The 18,706-nt window shown below is 41.7% G+C and overlaps 1 protein-coding gene across 1 annotated transcript in view; it reads right to left on the reverse strand.

The window, feature by feature from the left end:
- Window positions 1-18,706, reverse strand: part of wdr11 (WD repeat domain 11) — a 56,138-nt gene that overhangs the window by 2,979 nt on the left and 34,453 nt on the right. Inside the window, exons 13-28 of the mRNA XM_080037176.1 lie at window positions 16,952-17,027; window positions 15,210-15,318; window positions 14,248-14,369; window positions 13,309-13,456; window positions 11,123-11,229; window positions 10,916-11,030; window positions 9,249-9,420; window positions 8,773-8,881; window positions 7,787-7,849; window positions 7,347-7,412; window positions 5,751-5,940; window positions 3,796-3,891; window positions 2,315-2,480; window positions 1,803-1,900; window positions 1,216-1,361; window positions 521-603 (exon numbers count right to left, since the gene is read on the reverse strand). Coding sequence (XP_079893302.1) covers window positions 521-603; window positions 1,216-1,361; window positions 1,803-1,900; window positions 2,315-2,480; window positions 3,796-3,891; window positions 5,751-5,940; window positions 7,347-7,412; window positions 7,787-7,849; window positions 8,773-8,881; window positions 9,249-9,420; window positions 10,916-11,030; window positions 11,123-11,229; window positions 13,309-13,456; window positions 14,248-14,369; window positions 15,210-15,318; window positions 16,952-17,027 — 1,866 coding nt within the window. The remainder of the gene's footprint in view (window positions 1-520; window positions 604-1,215; window positions 1,362-1,802; window positions 1,901-2,314; window positions 2,481-3,795; window positions 3,892-5,750; window positions 5,941-7,346; window positions 7,413-7,786; window positions 7,850-8,772; window positions 8,882-9,248; window positions 9,421-10,915; window positions 11,031-11,122; window positions 11,230-13,308; window positions 13,457-14,247; window positions 14,370-15,209; window positions 15,319-16,951; window positions 17,028-18,706) is intronic.

An 18,706-nucleotide genomic window follows, 5' to 3' on the forward strand; every position in this document is an offset into this window, starting at 1 on the left:
GTAAAAAAAAAAAAACTCTCTTTTCGTGTGTATTGCTACAAGTGGGGGTTACACATTGATGATTATAGAATAGAAAAACTAATTCTGTATTTGCATAAAAAATGTAGCTGATAAAAAATGACTGACTGCTAGTACTGATGCATTTAGTAGCCATACAGTTTAACTCACCCTGTTGAGTCAACAAGATAATATCAATGTGTGGAAAGTTCCAGAGTAATCATATTTACAACTGCACAAAACCCCCCCAGAACAAAACAGATGCTGTAATCAAATATGTACTTTTAGATATTCACTTTTGCTGTATATATCAATCTATATAACAAAACTGTGACCACAGTGTGATATTGGCTCTTTGGGAACATGCAACAATGTAGCACGATGTGCTAAGTCGAGCATCTTAATTGACCTTCATTGAGAAAAGGCGCTCCGCTATCAAGTGCTATCAAGTAGAAGACTTAGCAGCAGAGCTAAATCTGGTTATAATGGCACTCCGATCGCAGTAATGGGGTTTCAAAAAGGATATTAGAAGAGTCGTTGGCCTCCATCACCCCATACTTCAGACAGGCTTCGATGAAGAGGGCGGCGCGATCAAAGTGCCTCATACTGGAGACACAGGAGAGAGGTGGAAGAGAAAGACAAAAGGCAGAAGAAGGAGCTGAGAGCTATTGTCAGACACTAGGCATGGTCCCTGCCTTGATGTGTGTGATCCTAAAACATACATCAACCCTGTCACACTCAAATTCTCCGTTAGAGCTTTGGTCTCCCGAGGCAGCCCAGAACATGAGCTGTCAAGCAGTAGGACAAGTAGACCAATAGAAGATCGATGCTGAGATAAAATATACAGGGTCAGACCGTAACACACCCTGTGAAGTGCCCTCAGTGCACTTGGGTGAAAAAAAGGAGAAGAAAAAAAAGGACAAAGAATCAAGTATTTACGAGGCTGAATAAAAGAATGGGGGGAGCAGGGGAGAGGAGTAAATATATATTATATGGTGCAATTTCAAGTTGATAAGGGAATCCTGAGCTAAAGAATACATTGTGAGGCTGTATGCACTGTGTTTCTGAGAATGGAGTTAACACAAGACTGAGTGTATTACAGGGTCTGTTTGTCCTCTAAAATAAAATACATTTCAAGACCTTAGTGTAACTCCCAACCTTTTTTTCTTCTTAGTAAACATACAGTGTGCTCATTGCAACATGGGGCCTGGTTCTTACCTGAGGAGCATCTCTCCCACTTTGTAGAAGCAGCCCAGGGAGAGCAGCACCAGGATGGCTTTGGACTTCTGGTTGACCTGCGAAGAGCACAGGTGTTCTGCCCAGCGTTTCAGCACATCCGAGCCCTCTGCTGGGCTCAGGCGCACCTGGAAACAAACACACACACACACACACACACACACACACACACACACACACACACACACACACACACAGCATGTTAGGCACTGAAACTCTGACTGCTTCAAAGGTTTTGCAAGTACAAGAGCATGGTGGAGTTGGGCAACTCTGAACTAAATAAACTTGGCCTACGTTTTTCCAGATGCATTATATTATAGATGCTAATGCTGAAGCTAAAAATAATACAAATTAAAACATATAGCAAAGAATAAAGTCATTTCATTACCAATCCATACATGTAATTCATTTATGCAATACTTTTTTTAATCTTCTCACAAATAGTGAAAACTAGGAAAACTCAAGCATTACATAATACAGCATGTATATGCCCCCCACACTCACAAACTATCCAAACATTAGTGTGTATCTGATGTGTCCTGTTGACGGACGGCGTCATGCTGCGTTACCTTGGCCAGCCAGGCGGCGCGGGTCCACTCCCCGTAGGTCTGCAGGTAGCGGCACGCATCCGCCGCCTTGTCAATCAAACACAACATCTGCACTCCCTCTGACAGATGGTGAAAAGGGGGGAAAATATGTACAAATATGTGAGATGGAGAAATGATGGTGGATTACTTAAGGGACGTGGCTAAATACACCCAGACACAGGTGTGTGATCATTTCTTTATATACTATATAAATCTGCTGGTAGTAGCCACACTCATTATGCAATACACGGGTCAAGTTCAAGTAAAAGTAATTTTTTAAATAACTGTGATTAAAAAAAGAAGAATCTAGAACACTATAGTTTGGTGAGAGTACACTGTTTTTCAGGTGAGAAATAGCTGCCTTCGTAAAAAGTATATACAATTTAAAGTGTCTAGTTTTCTAAAGGCCTAAAGAATAGAGGACATTGTACGGCTGCAGACACCCACACGTTGAATGCTGCTGGACCTCAGTAACACAGATACTGTAAGTCTACCTGCTAGCTTGCCGTTGGCGATCATGTTGGTGGCCACTAGTTTGATAGTGGACTGTGAGGGGCCTGAGGAGGTGATGGTGGTGACCAGGCAGGCCTTGAGGGAGTCACAGTAGTAGCTGGGGTTGTCTGCACTCGTCTCCAAAAGTAACTGCACTGCTCGGTCCGTCTGAGAGAAACAACAAAGACATGGAATCAGGGTTCATACACATTTTTCATTTCAAAATTGCATTCCATACTTTTCCAGACTACTAATGTCCAGGATTCTCTGTAGATTTTTTTTGCCGATATTTGGCCACTGAATACAAATAGTTAGATGGTTATTATTTAAATAACTGTTTCTGAAGCCAGCCCTCTGATAACTTGAATCGAGCCATGACAATCTCTCTGCCCTCTCTATTTTAGAGAGTAGGGGAATTAGTCAAATATTTTTCCGAACTATTTTCTTCTTTCCATACTTATCCAGCCATGGAAATTACTCAAAGAATATTCAAATTTTTTTCCATACGGCGTAGGAACCCTGTATAATGTAATGAATGAGGTAGCAGAGTGTATCAAGGCATTAGCAGCTCAGCCAGGTAACCACTGTGACAGCTGAACCAGACAGAATAACAAGGGGAAATTAAGTTTATTATCGTGCTTTTCATCTGGTGTATATGAAGGCTCAAGCTCATGCTGGGGTCGGGGTCAGGCCGGCCTCCGCCTGTCTTCCTTTTCCAACAAACAGCTGCTGATTGCAGCCTGTGATTACAGGGAGAGTGGTGACATTGAGAAGGGAGAGGTGACTCCATCCCCACAGGCGGAGATGCAGGGGAGGACAGAGGTCGGTATTTATCGTCCATCTTGCTTCATTATGCACCACAGCGCCGGTATGGACTATTTACCATTATGACAATACGCCTTAATGCACAGCCAAGGAGTGTGAAGGTGCTGGTGTATATTTGTGTGAGAGAAAGGTAGTATATACACTGAAGGCTGTATAAGTTAGATAGAGGGAGATGGTTTGCAAAAAAATAATTTTTTGAATAATCTAAAGGATGGTATAGCTAAAGGTAAAACTGTATCCATAATGTATCCATTAATGATGTGTGGACGGATAATGTTAATGAATACCAACCACTGTGACATAAACTTTTCCTAGCTCTTTCCTAGATCAGACTGGATTTTCTTTTCTTACTGGTTCATTTTATTTTTATTATAAAATGTACCAGCTGGAAGATTCTGCTGATGCTGTTGAAGCCCTTTGATTAATGGCAATGTCGACAGGTTGTTGGATAATGAATTAAAAGCTATGAATTGAAAAACCACTGTGACGTCAACCACAAAAGACATGTGTGATGACCATGGTGAAGTCATTATGTTAATCTGGCAAACATATATTTCATAATTGGACTCCTAATGTGTTGATATTAATGCAGCATATGTCTGTAGCCTCCTTCATCCAGACATCAATGTGTGAGCAGTGTGGGCAGTGCAATACTTACTTGACCCAGCAGGAGGAGCTGGTCGGCACATTTCTTCGTGTGGTCATAACTGGAGCGCTTCACTTCCTGCAGGTGAACCCGATCCAACTGGAACTTCTATAAAGCAGCATAGGTGGAGTGACGAGTTAGCTTACTGTTTTACAATTAATTTAACATTACACAAGCCTCCACTGGTCCATGGTCAAACCTTGTAACTGTGTGGGAGAGAGACAGAGATGGAATAAATTGGTACAAGCAGTTTATGCACCAAAGACATCTAATGATGAGAAAAAAAAGGACAATTATAGAAATACAGAGTCCAGTGATGGAGGGTATAATTATATTGCTTTAAAATATCCAGGAGTTCTCACAGTGTTTCTGGTGCCAGAGCCTCTCAAAGTGCCTTTTATTACTGTGTGTCTGTGTGCACTCTTGTGTATCTTCTACACTATATCTATTTTTCCTTTTTTTTTCCTGCAATTTTTTATGATGAATTCGTGTGTGAGTCACAGCCGTTGGATACAAAAAAAAGATCCAAATGAGTTTAGTAGCCTTGTGCTCTCTGCCAGTGGAGTCTTGGATATTAGTAATTACAGTCATACTGCTGCCACCAAAGTCGCTTCATGACAACAGGAGCCAAAATGTAGCTGCAGACCGTCTGGGCTAGCTCTTTGCAAGTCTCAACTCTGTGATCACTGCATGGTCGCTCATTAACAGGGAGCAGAACTTTCACAAAAAAGACTGGTGCATGCATAATCCATTAACAAAAAAGAGAAGAAAACAGAAAACCCTTTTAAGAAAAAAATACAGGCTTATTTGAAGCTTTCCAGTAGGAGCTACACAGACTGACACAGTCCATTAAGATTCTGCTACGCCACACTTAAATGCTAAAAGCTACTTGATAATACTTTTGCAACTGGCTAATCGAATTTCATCAAAGAGAGTAATTGTTCTCTTCTCTCCAATGCATCCTTGGCTGTACTGATGTAACCTTGTGTGGGCGAAACAAAGTCCAACACTACCAAAAAAACAACGCAAAGTGCTAACTTTTGAATTACTATTCTAACTTTTTTCTCAGTGCACAGAAGTACTTCCTGCAGCGAGGACACAAAAACCAATGTGCGGTTCATCCCAACAAAACGAAAACATAAACCTATAACAAAGAGCCGTTGCTTTCACTATGGCAACATGACGGTGGATGTGTTGTTGTTGAAAGGGCTGTGTTGCTTGCCATGCCAACCAGTGAAGTGAAGCGGGGCGGACACAGTTAGCAGAGGGCCAATCGATGAGCATCTTCAGAGGGAAACTTTTCTTCAGAAACGGACCAATCAATGGGCACCATCTGAAGAAACTTTTCTAATACTATTCAGAACAGAGGGGCTGGACAATTAAAAGAAGAGTCAACGCTATTGTTTTTAAGGGCCTCGTATGCTGGTTCAGCTTCGTCATCAGTAAGTAAGACACATTGATCCCAGCCATGACACAGCACAAACAAAAAGGAGGATTTTTTTTATTTTTTTGTTTAATTGAGCTTATCTCAGCAAAGGCCAGAAGAACTGTGAGGAAATGCTGGGGGAATTAAAGGAAGTGAGGGGGTGACTTGAAAGATAAGTTTGACCTCAAAAGGCTTAAAAGACCGGGGCTTAGTGAGACAACAAAAGGGGAAATACAAAGTGTCATTATTAATGGAATGTACTGTGTGACCGGAGTGATGCTGTTGACACTGCGGATAAACAAGGGACGGGCTCGGCGTTTGTTTGTTTGTGTATGGTCTGAGCACGGTCACTGTCTGGACCGCCCCAAAAGGAATTATTAAATGTTGACTGCTGGGATATTAAATCAAAGAGAGAGAGAGAGAGAGAGAGAGAGAGAGAGAGAGAGAGAGAGAGAGAGAGAGAGAGAGAGAATGATCAGAGCAATCCAAAACAGGGCCAACACACTTCACACTTTTCTCCTTCTCTTGTTGCTTCACTGACCTGGAAGTAGGAGCTCTCACACAGGATGTCATGGCAGATGTCCAGGTGGTTCTGAGCAGGTGTCTGGGTTCCTTCCCCCGGAGCCTGGCCCTCTGCAGTGGACACACTTAGCTGGCGGGCCTGGGCAAACGACTGGAGGTAATGGGACGCCACAGTCCAAAAGTGAAGATCTGACTCGTCCCCAAACAGCCTAAGGGTTACAACAACATTGTAACATTAGCTGGGCAAATAGTGGCGTAAAGGTCTGCATTCTGTAATTCAACATACTGCTTGGTTCTTCTAGAAGTATCAATCGATTTGTTTCCACCACTCCTAGTCCCTACTCCCTACTAATGACCACAGTTCCTTTATCCTCCAGCTCATGCCTAGCTCTTTTAGAAAGCCTCCCTTCCACACATACCCCCTCTATACACATCCTGTTGCTTCTTCCTTCAGTTGTTTGCTTCCCCCAGCCTCATTTTACTGCAACATATCTACACAGGCACACAGCTGTTGCTAGGTTACCCAGCCACGTTATCAGTAGCATGAGAACTTGGATGGGGCAGATGCAGAGACAATCATTATATGAGCTCTCAGTGAGAACAGGCCCACAGCATTCACTGTACAGAAACATGGTCCAGGTAAATAATGGCTTTGATAATCGGGTTTGGCATCTTCGGAATGTTCTAGATATGTCAGAAGATGCTTTGGAGGGAAATGAAAGCAGGAGCAGAGAAGAGATTCTGAAACACAGTTCTCATGTCATGCCTTTTTGTTGTGTAGATAGAGAATCATGGCAGTGCAGTCGTAGTAAAAGTAAACCCTGCTATTTTGGCAGATAACAAAATGATTCGACTTTCCTCATGAGATTACATCATGTTTATCTTTCCAAATGACATTAGACATTCTGACTGTAATGAGGCCAAAGGAAAAAAATAATAAATGTTTTGGATTGTATTATTGATATTCCATAAATAACATCGGTGAAAACTTGGAAGCATGTCAATGATATTGATGTATACCATTAAGCGCAGATTTCTGTAGAGAAATATCAGAAGATTTTCCAAATAACATCTTGCTTGGTTTAATTATATCTTCAGAAATCAGCAAATGATGAAAAGAAGACTTATAGTAGTATATTTGCAGACCACATTTGGCTTTAGATAACTGTAACAAAAGACCCGCATAACATTTGTATAAACAGAGAGCAAGACATTGAAAGACAAGTAGCATGACAAGCAATGGAAGAGTATAGCTCCTCTTCCAGAACAGCAGCTGTTTGTGTGCTATTTATTATTTCAGAGAAATAGAAATGAAAATAGTTAATAGAATTAAAAGCCTCCTGTGGACAGGTGTTGAAAACTAGCATTTATGCTAATACACTGAAAACAATGCATCTGGTTCGTCCAATGATATTGTCATGTCCATGTCAATGAAAAACTACAATAAACTTAACTTTATTTAACTTTCAGTAACTACAGCTTTCACGAGTCTTTGGCATAAGTGCACCATCTGACTGTTAACTAAATAACCATGCTTGGGGCACCATCATGATGACAGTACAATCTGTGCAGACTACAACAAACAGTGGTGCCTCCATGCTGGGTCTTAACTCACCGTGAGACCAGCAGGCAGCGCTGCAGCAGGCTGAGCTCCGGGTCTAGCAGCACACTCTTCATATCACTGGGGAGCCAATCAGAGACAAGACAAATCAGGAGCGCAGCCAAGAGCCTATTACACTTGTCAAACACAGCACAGGCCCAGTGTGGCACTCTACAGGATTCCTCTTATCTGTCAAACCACAGAATACATATTTGGGGCCTGTTGTCTAAACACAAAGGACCATGGGATTTGTATGCATAAACACATGTAAATGCATTTCACTTTGTAAAGATTTAGGATGGTAAACACATACACACACACAAACAGACAGACACACATGCAAACACACACACGCACGCAGACACACATACCTCATTAGCGAAGTTTGCATTATTAAATATTCTAGTATGAACTACAGCATGTAATAATAACAATTAGAAAGCATAACAACTCACTTGGACAAGGAGTTTAGCTGCTCCTGGATCAGGCCTTTTATCTCATCTTTCTCAGTGTAGTCTCTGAAACAGAGGGATCACACACAGTCAATGGCTCCTCTCACCTCCACTTAGAATAAAACCCGGCCGTGCTTTTAATATAAGTCGATCTGTGGCGTCAGGCAATAATATATGACTGTATTCTTAATAACATTTACACTGAGGTGAGGTAGAACCCTGCAAGCGCCGCTAATATAGCTGACATAAGATAAGGCAGCTGTGTGTGTGTGTGTGTGTGTGTGTGTGTGTGTGTGTGTGTGTGTGTGTGTGTGTGTGTGTGTGTGTGTGTGTGTGTGTGTGTGTGTGTGTAATGGAAGAGAAGAGAGCACTTTGGCACTCGTGGCTCAGTTAAATGGGGCATAATCAGGTTATACTTAAAACACAGATGTAGCCGTCTGAAAAAAACTTCCAATTCAATTCCTCTCTAAGAAAGCTCCCAGGGCCCCCATGTTGACTTGTTTACAGAGGTGAGGTATGTTGGCAAATTGTTTTTTTTGTTGTAGATAAAAATAAACAAGTTGAATGCTTGGGTGGTTGGCAGACGCTATAAGAGAATATACCAAGTCAAGTCTTGTACTCGGATGGTTTGAAACTCATTCAATATTTGACTTGAAATTTTCTCCAAGCTTCATTTGCTATACATTTTTTTTTATACATCTTTTGAGGTTATACAGTGCAGCAACAAGACAACTAGGGTAGATGGGTGGGATTTTTCTTCTCTCCAAAATGTGGTACTTTCAGTGAGCTGTCACATATTCTCCAAGTATTCATTATTACTGGGGTCATGGAAAGTCCATAGACATTACAAGACATGGGAAGTTGAAAACCTGACCTGTGGTGTGTGGATAAACTGTCTCTGTATTAGCCTTACCAACACTTCCTACATCATAAGAGATGATTTTTAGAATAGACACATTGACATTGACTAACTCAGAGTTGAAACTTACACTTGAGTGATGTCCATGGTGAAGGTTCCAGACCAGGGCTGCAGCAGGAGGAAAGCCTTGAGAGTGAGAGCAGCTCGGGGCACCAGGAGATAAGGACACCACACTGGATCTGAGCATATTACCCATGGATCAGAAAGAAAAGAATATTATGCCATGGCTGGCAATAAGGGCTGAACAATAGATTTTGAAATGGTATTGTTATTGTGAATGTCGATGTTGGTATATATATTGGAAAGACTGGAAATGCAATAAATGAAAGTGACATGTATTCACGCTCTGCATGTCAATATATTTGGCCAATCAGATAAAGCCCTACTGCTGTGATAGTAATATAGCCATTATGTGTGAAAGGATAGAACCTAAAAAAAACCATTTAATTCCACACGAATTACACCTTCAACCAACCCTGTTCTTTCTCTTCAAACCTCTGAATGCAATACTTTAATTTCTTTCACACTGTGTGTTGCCAAGCCCACCGGTCAGGTCTTGTTCATCCATGCGGTAGCTGGCAGACTTCATGGCCATCTCCAGCACTCTGATACAGCCGTCGTCAGAGGCCAGCACCACCTTGTCCGACGTGCACCAGTCAATGTCCAGGATGCGGTAGTTCACGTTGCGACCGATCCGCATGCTGCTGACCATCTGCACCTGCAAAGAGAGAGGAGGTGGTCTCACGATGCCATGTTTGTTTTAAATACTGGTACCAATAATAGAATAATCTAGTTAGTTTGAGAAACTTCAACAGAGAAAAACAGTTTGAGTGTGTCAAATTAGGTATTAGCTCATAGGACTATGTTATGTCATATTATAGGTTAATATTTAACAAAAAAAAAGTTCCAATGTTGTCATCACACGTATGAATTAATATCATAAATTCTACTAATAATCTTAAAGCATCACCTAAAAGCTTCTGATAAAGCATCTCTACGTGGACGGTGGTATATTGCTAGCCCACAAACACAATATGGGATGATTTCTGGATTCGATACAATTCTGTTGTGGCCAATGCAGCAGGCAACATAGTTATTTATGCTGAGTGTTGCAGGACACCGAATAGAAGGCTCAGTACACAAACAGTCTTTTCAGAAGGGTCTCTTTCCCTCTGGCTTTCTATGGGGCTGAATGGGAGTCAGTGCAGCTGAGCTGTCAGCAGAGCATTGAAGCATTTCAGAGATCTCTCCTGCACATCCTCTCCTCCCTCATTCTCTCCTTCTCCTCCCTCTCTATCCCCCTCTCCATCTCTTTCCCAACCCATATAGCTGTTGCCTGTTTGCCTCTGCAGCTTGCAGCATCTGTTGTCTAGCTTTCACCATTGGAGGGGGAAAACAAAATATGTGTCTTATCTTGGCTCCCCCCCCCCCCCCCCCCCCCACCCTCAAGAAAACCCATCCTTCCACACAGACAATAGTGCTCTCCGGTGAGACCCTCTCCATTCACCCAGCTCTGCTCAATACACCAGAGAATTTATCGGTGTCCACATTCAACTGCTTTTCAATTATTTTATTTGACTCACTGCTGCCGGGTAAAGCTAACAAATATTGTGGTTGGGATATGGAGGGTGAAAAAGACACAATGACATTATATCAAATGATTAACTGGAGCGCAAACTAGCCAGAAGGATTCTTAAATGAGGTGAAATGAAGACTGTGCAGAGAGAGGACGTTCTGGGGTGATGAGAGTAAACAAAGTTAAAGAGGGAGCAGGGATGCATGCCGCTTATAGGGATGGAGATCATCCATCCTGCTATGGTTGAGCTTATATACGTCGGCAGAAAGCTTTAGAGGCGTGTGTATGTGTACTTCTACACAGTGCACTGTAATGATTCTTTAATACAACAGAACAATTACAGCAGATATACTATTACCGCAGTGTTAAGCTGAGAGAGGAAATTAGTTCAATATAACACACCATGCATTATTGCAATGCTTCAGTGATTACACTGCTCCTGAAACCCATTATTTCTGCCACTGTTCTGCTCAAATATAAACCATTGTTTAAATATAAACCACTGCAGATTGCTCCAGATCTTTTCCTTTTAATTGAGTTAAGCAGTGTGTTCAGGTGATGCATGCTGGGAATTTATAATGTGTTACAACAATCCAATAAACTAATCAACTGCAAAGGTTTTCTTGTGGAGCCTCACCTCTTTGGTGTCCCAGACCTCTGCTCCATCAGTGTACATGACCAGCAGCTTCTGGTTGCCTTTCCCCGGGGCAAAGCGAATCTTCTTCACCCAGCCACGATGTGTTGGTATCCCCCTGAACAACAGAATAGGTTGTTATGTAGTATACTGTTGTAGGCAATGTGACCATGAGGGACTTTCAGATGGTAACACTCTACCACTGGTTACCTGGATAAACGAGCTTTGAGATCCCAGAAGTTGAGATTGCCGTCGACGTCCCCAAGCACCAGGGTGTCACCTTTCCAGGCAATGCAGGCGATACTGCCCATGCTCCCCTGCAATACAGGAAGGGAAACTGCACATTTCTCCCCACTCAAAGATTCCTAATCAAGTCATGAACTTAAAGAACTGTGAATAAAGTAAACCTAAACATCTATTTACCAGCATTGAAAGCATGTCTTGATTTTGAGTATCTTGTCTGTGTGGATTATTTTCTATTATTTTACACGAGTGACATAAGTGTATAGGACATACGCTACTATCTACTAACGTCACCAAAGAGGAACTGTAGTTGTAACTTGACACTTCTGAGAAACCTTTGTCAATCTTTAGAAGTCCATGCATCCTCTATATAAAAAGAGATGATAAAAAACTATATACATATTGTCTTGCCATTATTGTTAAAATAATTGTGAATCAAAACAAGTAAATTAATGGAATGTCTGTGGCAGCTGAGGGACCTACAAGCTCGAAATAGGAGCTAAAGTAAGGCTGTGCCAAAAGTAAGAGTGCTTCAGCCTGTACGCAGTGGATGATGGGAAATAACTTTATTAGGAGAGTTTCCATCAGTTTCCTCCAGAGATACAGAATGAAGATCTTCTATCATCCTGAAAGGACTGTAAAACCTTTGGGGTATGCAAATCTTTGAGCAATGAATCTGCAGCAGTCACATAGATAAGGCTTTAAAATCCCCCAGGTACACATCCAGTGTTGTGTGAGGTGTGTGTGTGTGTGTGTGTGTGTGTGGGGGGGGGGGGGGGGGGGGGGGGGTGAAGAGATTCACGGAGCGAGTGAGCGAGCAGAATACAGACCAATCTGCAGCTCTGAAATGGAATGCGAGGATCTGATAAAATGGCTTTCCTTTCGACATACTGTACGGAGCAAGGTGAAGTGAGCCATCTTGAATGAAGAATGTGATAGAAATGGATCAACGATAGTTATAAGGTAGGACATGTGTGCTGATCTCATTGACAGAGGACGTGGACCGCCAACAACAAGTAGCAGAAGGTGATAGCTACCTACTCATCTTCATAATAGGTACAAGAAAGCTCCACAAGCCAAAGACTACCAAAATACTTTTTGAACAATAACTTCAATTGTATGGTACTAGGGTAAAAAAAGTAATGCTTGGGTAACTGAACAAATTTGTTTTCAGTTTCCTTTGTTAAGGGTCACAAGTCGACTTAATGACAACGTCCTACTGCTATATTATTATCACCACATCTTGTACTCATCCAGGTGAAAAATAATCCTGTTTCCTAGCTTTGCCAGTGCGGCCATTTTACTATCAGAGCACGTTAATAGCTAGGTCATAAGAGGCTTTACTGATAAACGCAGAGTTACAGTTTCTCTTGCCCTGAAGCCTGAGTCACACTGTGAAGCAGGCGCAGAGAGAACACATAACACACTCACAATCACATTCATTCAGTTGAGCTGTTTATTCTCTATCAAAAATCATAAAGCTGTAGAATTGTAGAATTGAGCAGAAAAATCCTTCAACTTGATTGTGTGAAGTTTATTACTGAGAGATAATACTGAGTATCATCTCCCACACAAGCTCATCACAAAACCACTTTGAAGGACACAGAGTGGAGAGGGGGAGCGATGGGCTCCGACTTTATGGAGAAAGAGATTGTGCAAGTGCTTTTTAACAGCCGGCGAATGCAGCTTTCGTTTGAGCTCCGAAATGAGGTAAAATGTTGACGCAACGCTGGTATTTGATCACAAAAAAAACAAACAGGGACTTAAATTGATGTGACACACTTTGCTGTCACACTTCATCCTCTTTGATACTAGGATAATAGATTTTTCTTTAGAACTTTAAACGTAAAAGGGACGACGCCAGAGCAAGAACCAACAACAAAAAGGGTGAAATAAAGTGAGTGTACACTGACTGATGTGGTATAAGGGAGCATGTAGGTTACAGTAGTATGATAAAGTATTGACTTATACATTTGACAGATAACAGATGACACATTATTTACAGAGAGGAGGGAGCCTGAGGTAGATGTAGCGATAGGAGAGATACTGACATGAGTTTGTGTTAGTAGTGTGGATGACTTTGAAGCAGTTCAGGGGGGATGTGAAAGTAAAGAGAGACATTAAACATGGAGACACTTGGTCTCTGGACTCACATCGGGGGGAATTCGAGCGCCATCTTTGACTGAGTTGCCCTCTACGGTGATGTGGTAGACCTGCCCATCTGTGTCAGTGAAAACAAAGTGCTCCCTGGCCGAGATGGCCTGGCCCGTCTCTGACTTGCTCTCCGCGTCCTGCATGAGGCTGTACAGGAGAAATATATATACATGTGTTTTTTTTTTTTTTATCTTTCCGGTGTGAGTATTTTGGCTGGTCCTGGACACCTTGGTATTTATACCTCACGACAATGGCAAGGTGAAGAAGGGGTCGTTGTACTCAATGGGGTACTTCTGCTGTTACCAGGGTTAAGATTGAGGCGAAGCTGAACTGATCTGAACAAATATAAATCATGTCAGCTATTCTAGAGAATCAAAATCAATATCTACCTCATATTGCTAGCGACTGTGGGCTCACTCAGGGAACACAACGTACGGGCAGGTAGCACATCGTGAGGAGATATTCACTGATTTTGACACAAACTGATTTTGAGCATTCTCCAGAATTGCTGACTTCACCTTTAAGACATCAGTAACAATGTATTGTGGTTGAGTGGGTGGTGACTAGGTACCGACAGATAGGAGACTACTGGATTGATGACTTCGGATAAGAAATCAATCAAACTATCAAATGAGGACTTTTCAATTCTTAATTATAAATTGCTGTCTGCCGCAGCCACAGTGTCTATCCTCGATTTATCTGATTTAATTTCTGTACATTGTAGCTTTAACTCATTAAAGCCACAGGATGTACTTTGAAAAAGTGTTATAATATTGTCTGAAATATTATTTTACCCTGACTACAACTACTTCACTGGATGATATTATTAAAATCTTCTCAGCTTCACATATTCTACATAATAAAACATGTTAGGTCATTGGGCTTTCTGCCCTGGCCTAAAGCTTCCAAAACCTAAACATAATTTGACTAATTTTTACCTGATGACCGAGGATTCAACGCTGCTCTGCTCGGCATCTGACACCGTCTGTCGAGCTATGGCCTCCCTAGCAGCCATCTGCTTCTTCTTAAGACTCTTCAAGTTGTGTGACGGGGACCACTCCTGTTTACACACACACACACACACACATATATATACACACACACACACACACATATATACACACACACACACACACACACACACACACACACACACACACACACACACAGGGTTGCAGTTACAGCGACAAACCCAGACAAAGACCCAGACACATTCGCTGACATAACTAAAGCAAACCATTACAGTGCAAAAAAGAGGCAGAAAGATTGCGACAGGAGGAAAGGCAAGTGATTTAAGCCTACAGTAGATGCCCCCATTAATAAACCTAAGGCCCACATGGGGGTTGTTTTCCACCGCCTTGGTGTCTAACTGCTGGTGCACTGTGGCTGTAGTCTGGTTGACTCGAGATCGTAATCAATATGCAGAAGAGACAGCAATATGGGGCTGGGGGAGGCCAGCATGTATTATTAAGGTTATTGGCGTTTTTTTATTTGCCCCGTGGAGGATTTTACGACCCCCACAGTAAAGTTAGTCCAGCATAACTCTTCTTTTATGAGCCTGGCCTAATGAAGCCACTGTTCTTTGCTGAGCTTGGGAGAACATTTTTTCAGGCTAATTTTTCAAATGGCCCCAAACACAAGAGGGAGGTGGCGATAAAAAAAAATATTGGTAAGGACTATTAACAAGGGGAAGGGTAGACAATGGGTGTTGTTCTTGCACTGACTATGTGTTTTAAAAAAAGGTAAAAATGTAAACTTGAGTTGTTCCGATGTGTTAATTTCAACAGTATTTATTGTATTGTTTTACCTTGTGTTTCACTTGCACCGGAAGAATTAAGGATTTTTAAATATCACAGTTTTTATTAAGTATGTTCTATTAGCATGTTTGACAGTACTTTACCAGTGCAGTAACAGTGGGGAAGTTTTTAGCCATCTCTCGAAGAAGAGTCCCCGTCCTGATGTCCCACAGCTCTAGGGGTTTGTCTTTGAACACCACCACCAGGTACTGTCTGGGGACAGACAGCGCACACACACACACACACACACACACACACACACACACACACACACACACACACACACACACACACACACACACACACACACACACACACACACACACACACACACACACACACACACACACACACACACACACACACACACACACACACACACACACACACACACATTAGAGATGCTGAATCAGTTAGCAGTTAATGTGTAAGATTAGCAGCAATGCCAGTGATAGCATGCATTAACTTTTATCATGTCAAGTTTCTGGCGGTTTGTTGTTTGTGTTCATAAGGTAGAACAATGTCTGAGATTGATGAGAGTTGAACCTTTTCACAAAGGCCTGAATGCAATAAGGATGCGTTTTGAGCATGTGCTTTATCTTAAACCATGTCCTACTAGGCCTCAAGGTCATAGTTGATTACAGCAAGAAACACACTAGAAGCATGACCAAGCTTTTTCTTGCACATATGAATTATATGAATTACATATACAAACTGTGGCCTGAAGTTCTGAGCCCCCCTTCTTAAAAAAGCGTTTTCTTCAGAACTAATATGTAACCTTGAGCTGCTGTAGAGGTGCAAAACTGAAACCCAAAAAGACACTGGAGCACAGGACAGCTCCTAAGTGGATAAAAGCCTGTTACCCACTAAAACCCCTAGTGCCTTTGTTTTTATGAGATTGTGATCCAGAGGCAGCCCGGCTAAAAGAAAAATATGATACAGATTAAGATAGATAGATATAATGCACAGTCCAGTGAATACATATTTTTTTACCGCCTTTTAGACAATGCGTGAAGCACCTCAGTTGCACATCACACATTTTTACAAAACGCTCTTACTTTTTAAGCGAGGCTATGCAACTTTTGCTGAATAGCTGTGGCCACAAGTCAGTTATGAAATAATACTAAATTATAAATCATTCCAACAGCATCTCAGTGAAGAAAAATCATAAAGTCAGCAGACTCACAGAGTGAAGTCTACAGAGCCACTACGGTGACATGGGAAACAAACATACATAAAAACTATCCCTGGGGCACAATAACGTTATATTGCTCAAGTGCTTCTCTGGCCAAAGCAGAACTTTCTTGTGCCTACAGGATAGCTTCTGCTGTGTGTCAAAAATTTACAAAAATTATTGATGTCACCTTAGGGGCTCTGTAAAAGTCAAGTACACAGCAATATTTTTCAAAAGTCTGCTAACATCAGCCACCGTAAATTAAAGTAGGGCTGTAGCAAAAAAAAAATAAAAAATTGCATTAAATTGAGCAACTGTGTGTTTTATCACTTATGATTAAACTTATTCAAAGATAAACAAATATAGCATGTACTTGTGAGCTTATTCTAGTAGTTGAAGCTAAACATCCAGTGGAGACCATACATAAACACTAAACAACACAATTAATGTTAGATATGTTGCCTTTTAAAGTTATACTGCAGACTTCCATTGGGATTCAAGTGTTGCTATTACAACAACTCGGGAAAAAACGCATCAACAATCAACAAAGCGCCCTTGAAAAAAATGTGGAATTAAATGTTTGGAGCAGGAAAGGTATCTAGAGTCTCAAGTGTAAACGTTGTGTGATGTTGGTATTTGGTTTGTGTTGGTGGTGCAGATCAGGCAACTCACTTGAGATGAGACACTTTAATCATCTCAATGGGTGGCTCGTCGTTTCCCCGCTCGCCTCGGAATGCAAAGCATCTGCCTGGAAAACGCAACAGACACAGAGAGAGGGAGAGGGAGAGGGAGAGAACATGAGTATGTATGTGTGTTTGAGAGAGAGAGAGAGAGAGAGAAGAAGAGAGTGATTCATCTCGTTTCACTGCGGTGCCTGAGCATCCTGGTTTCATCTGTTTCGTTGGAGCGGGACGAGCAAACTGCAGACAACTTATTCTGCTGTAATCCTACTTTTTATTTTTATTTCTTTCCTTCGCAGCCTTCCACTGAAGCCGGCATTATGCAGAGCATCAAGGTGCCTCCTTAAACCAAAAACAAGAATGCCCTTCAGGTGTATCCCATCACATTTGTTTAAGGAAGTGCTGATCAGATTTTTGCAGAGGACACACACTTAGGAAGGTGGCCCTGTTTAAAATGTACCAAGTGACAGAAGTTTGGGGGAAAGGCGGGTGGTGGTGGTGTCCCAACAGCTGTGTTCCGATGGCAGTTTTTGGCAGGAGATGGAATAGCCAAGCATATAGCGTAGATAAAACTCCGGAGGCCTATTATATGGTGCAAAAGAAGCTAACAACACAGCAATTCACAGCAATTACATGATTGCAGAGTGCCAATCATGCCATCACACTCTTTATATCATCAGCCTGCAGGCTTAATCACATGTGTCAGAAGTGCATTCACAAAAACACATGCCTCTTCAAAGTGCCGAGCTGACAACTGCCATGATCATGCATGTATAAATAATGTTATTTATAATGATCAGTTCACATATTTAGACTGTGTGTGAGGCAATGCCAACTGAGTTCACAACACCAACTTCTGCCAGTTTCTGGAGGACAGATAATCCATTCTTAGAAAAAGATTATGTTAATTCAGAGCAGCTGCTATCACTGCTGCACAAACCAAGTATCACCACAACTGACTTATAGTCAAGAAGAGAATGATGCTCCCTCTTAAGAGTCTCAAATCTTACCAGAAAACGCTCTAGCTGTAAAGGGCATTACATGTCTGGCTTACAAGAGCAGTCTTGTGGGTGAAGTACAGATTCTACTAGTACAGGGAGTTGCTCTGTTTGAGGATTTATGCAAAAATATGCTCACTTTCCCCGAATAAACAAGACGAATGCACATATGCTCACGGAAACTTTTTTTCTTTTCAGTTTTGATGGAACTTAGCGAGCTGCTTCCCTTCACTTCCCTTATCATGTTTGTGCTATACTTGGCTAAACACGTCCCAGATCTATTGTATGTGTGTACTGACAACCCACAGATTAATTTGATATTGATCCTTGCCATCCAGCTCTTGGTATGAGAGCAAAAAAAGAGTGTGTTGCTGAAAATACTGTGACACACATACTTCACACACTTGTATGTGCATCAGAGATGTGAGGGAATGACACTGAGATCCCCACAGCCTATAAGCACTGCCATCTGCTATATTTGCAGTCACCTCGAAGGACCTCTTGTCACTTGAACACATTTGAACTTGCCAAAAAATACTATTTAAGTATATGTGTCTTGGAAAGTGTGTGGGCCTGTAAGCACAGCTAATGCCTAGGACTGTTAACTTTGATGGCTCTGGTGCTTAAGTGAGTGTCATTAAAGATGAGACTTACCCTCACCATTGTCCTGGATGAGTTGGGGGTAAAGGCTCTGTGACCTAACCATTATAGTGATCAAATATTTGAGTATGCCTGTGCATATATCTTAA

This window comes from Ammodytes marinus (assembly GCF_949987685.1).
Source record: "Ammodytes marinus genome assembly, chromosome: 11".
Taxonomy (NCBI): Eukaryota; Metazoa; Chordata; class Actinopteri; order Uranoscopiformes; family Ammodytidae; genus Ammodytes; species Ammodytes marinus.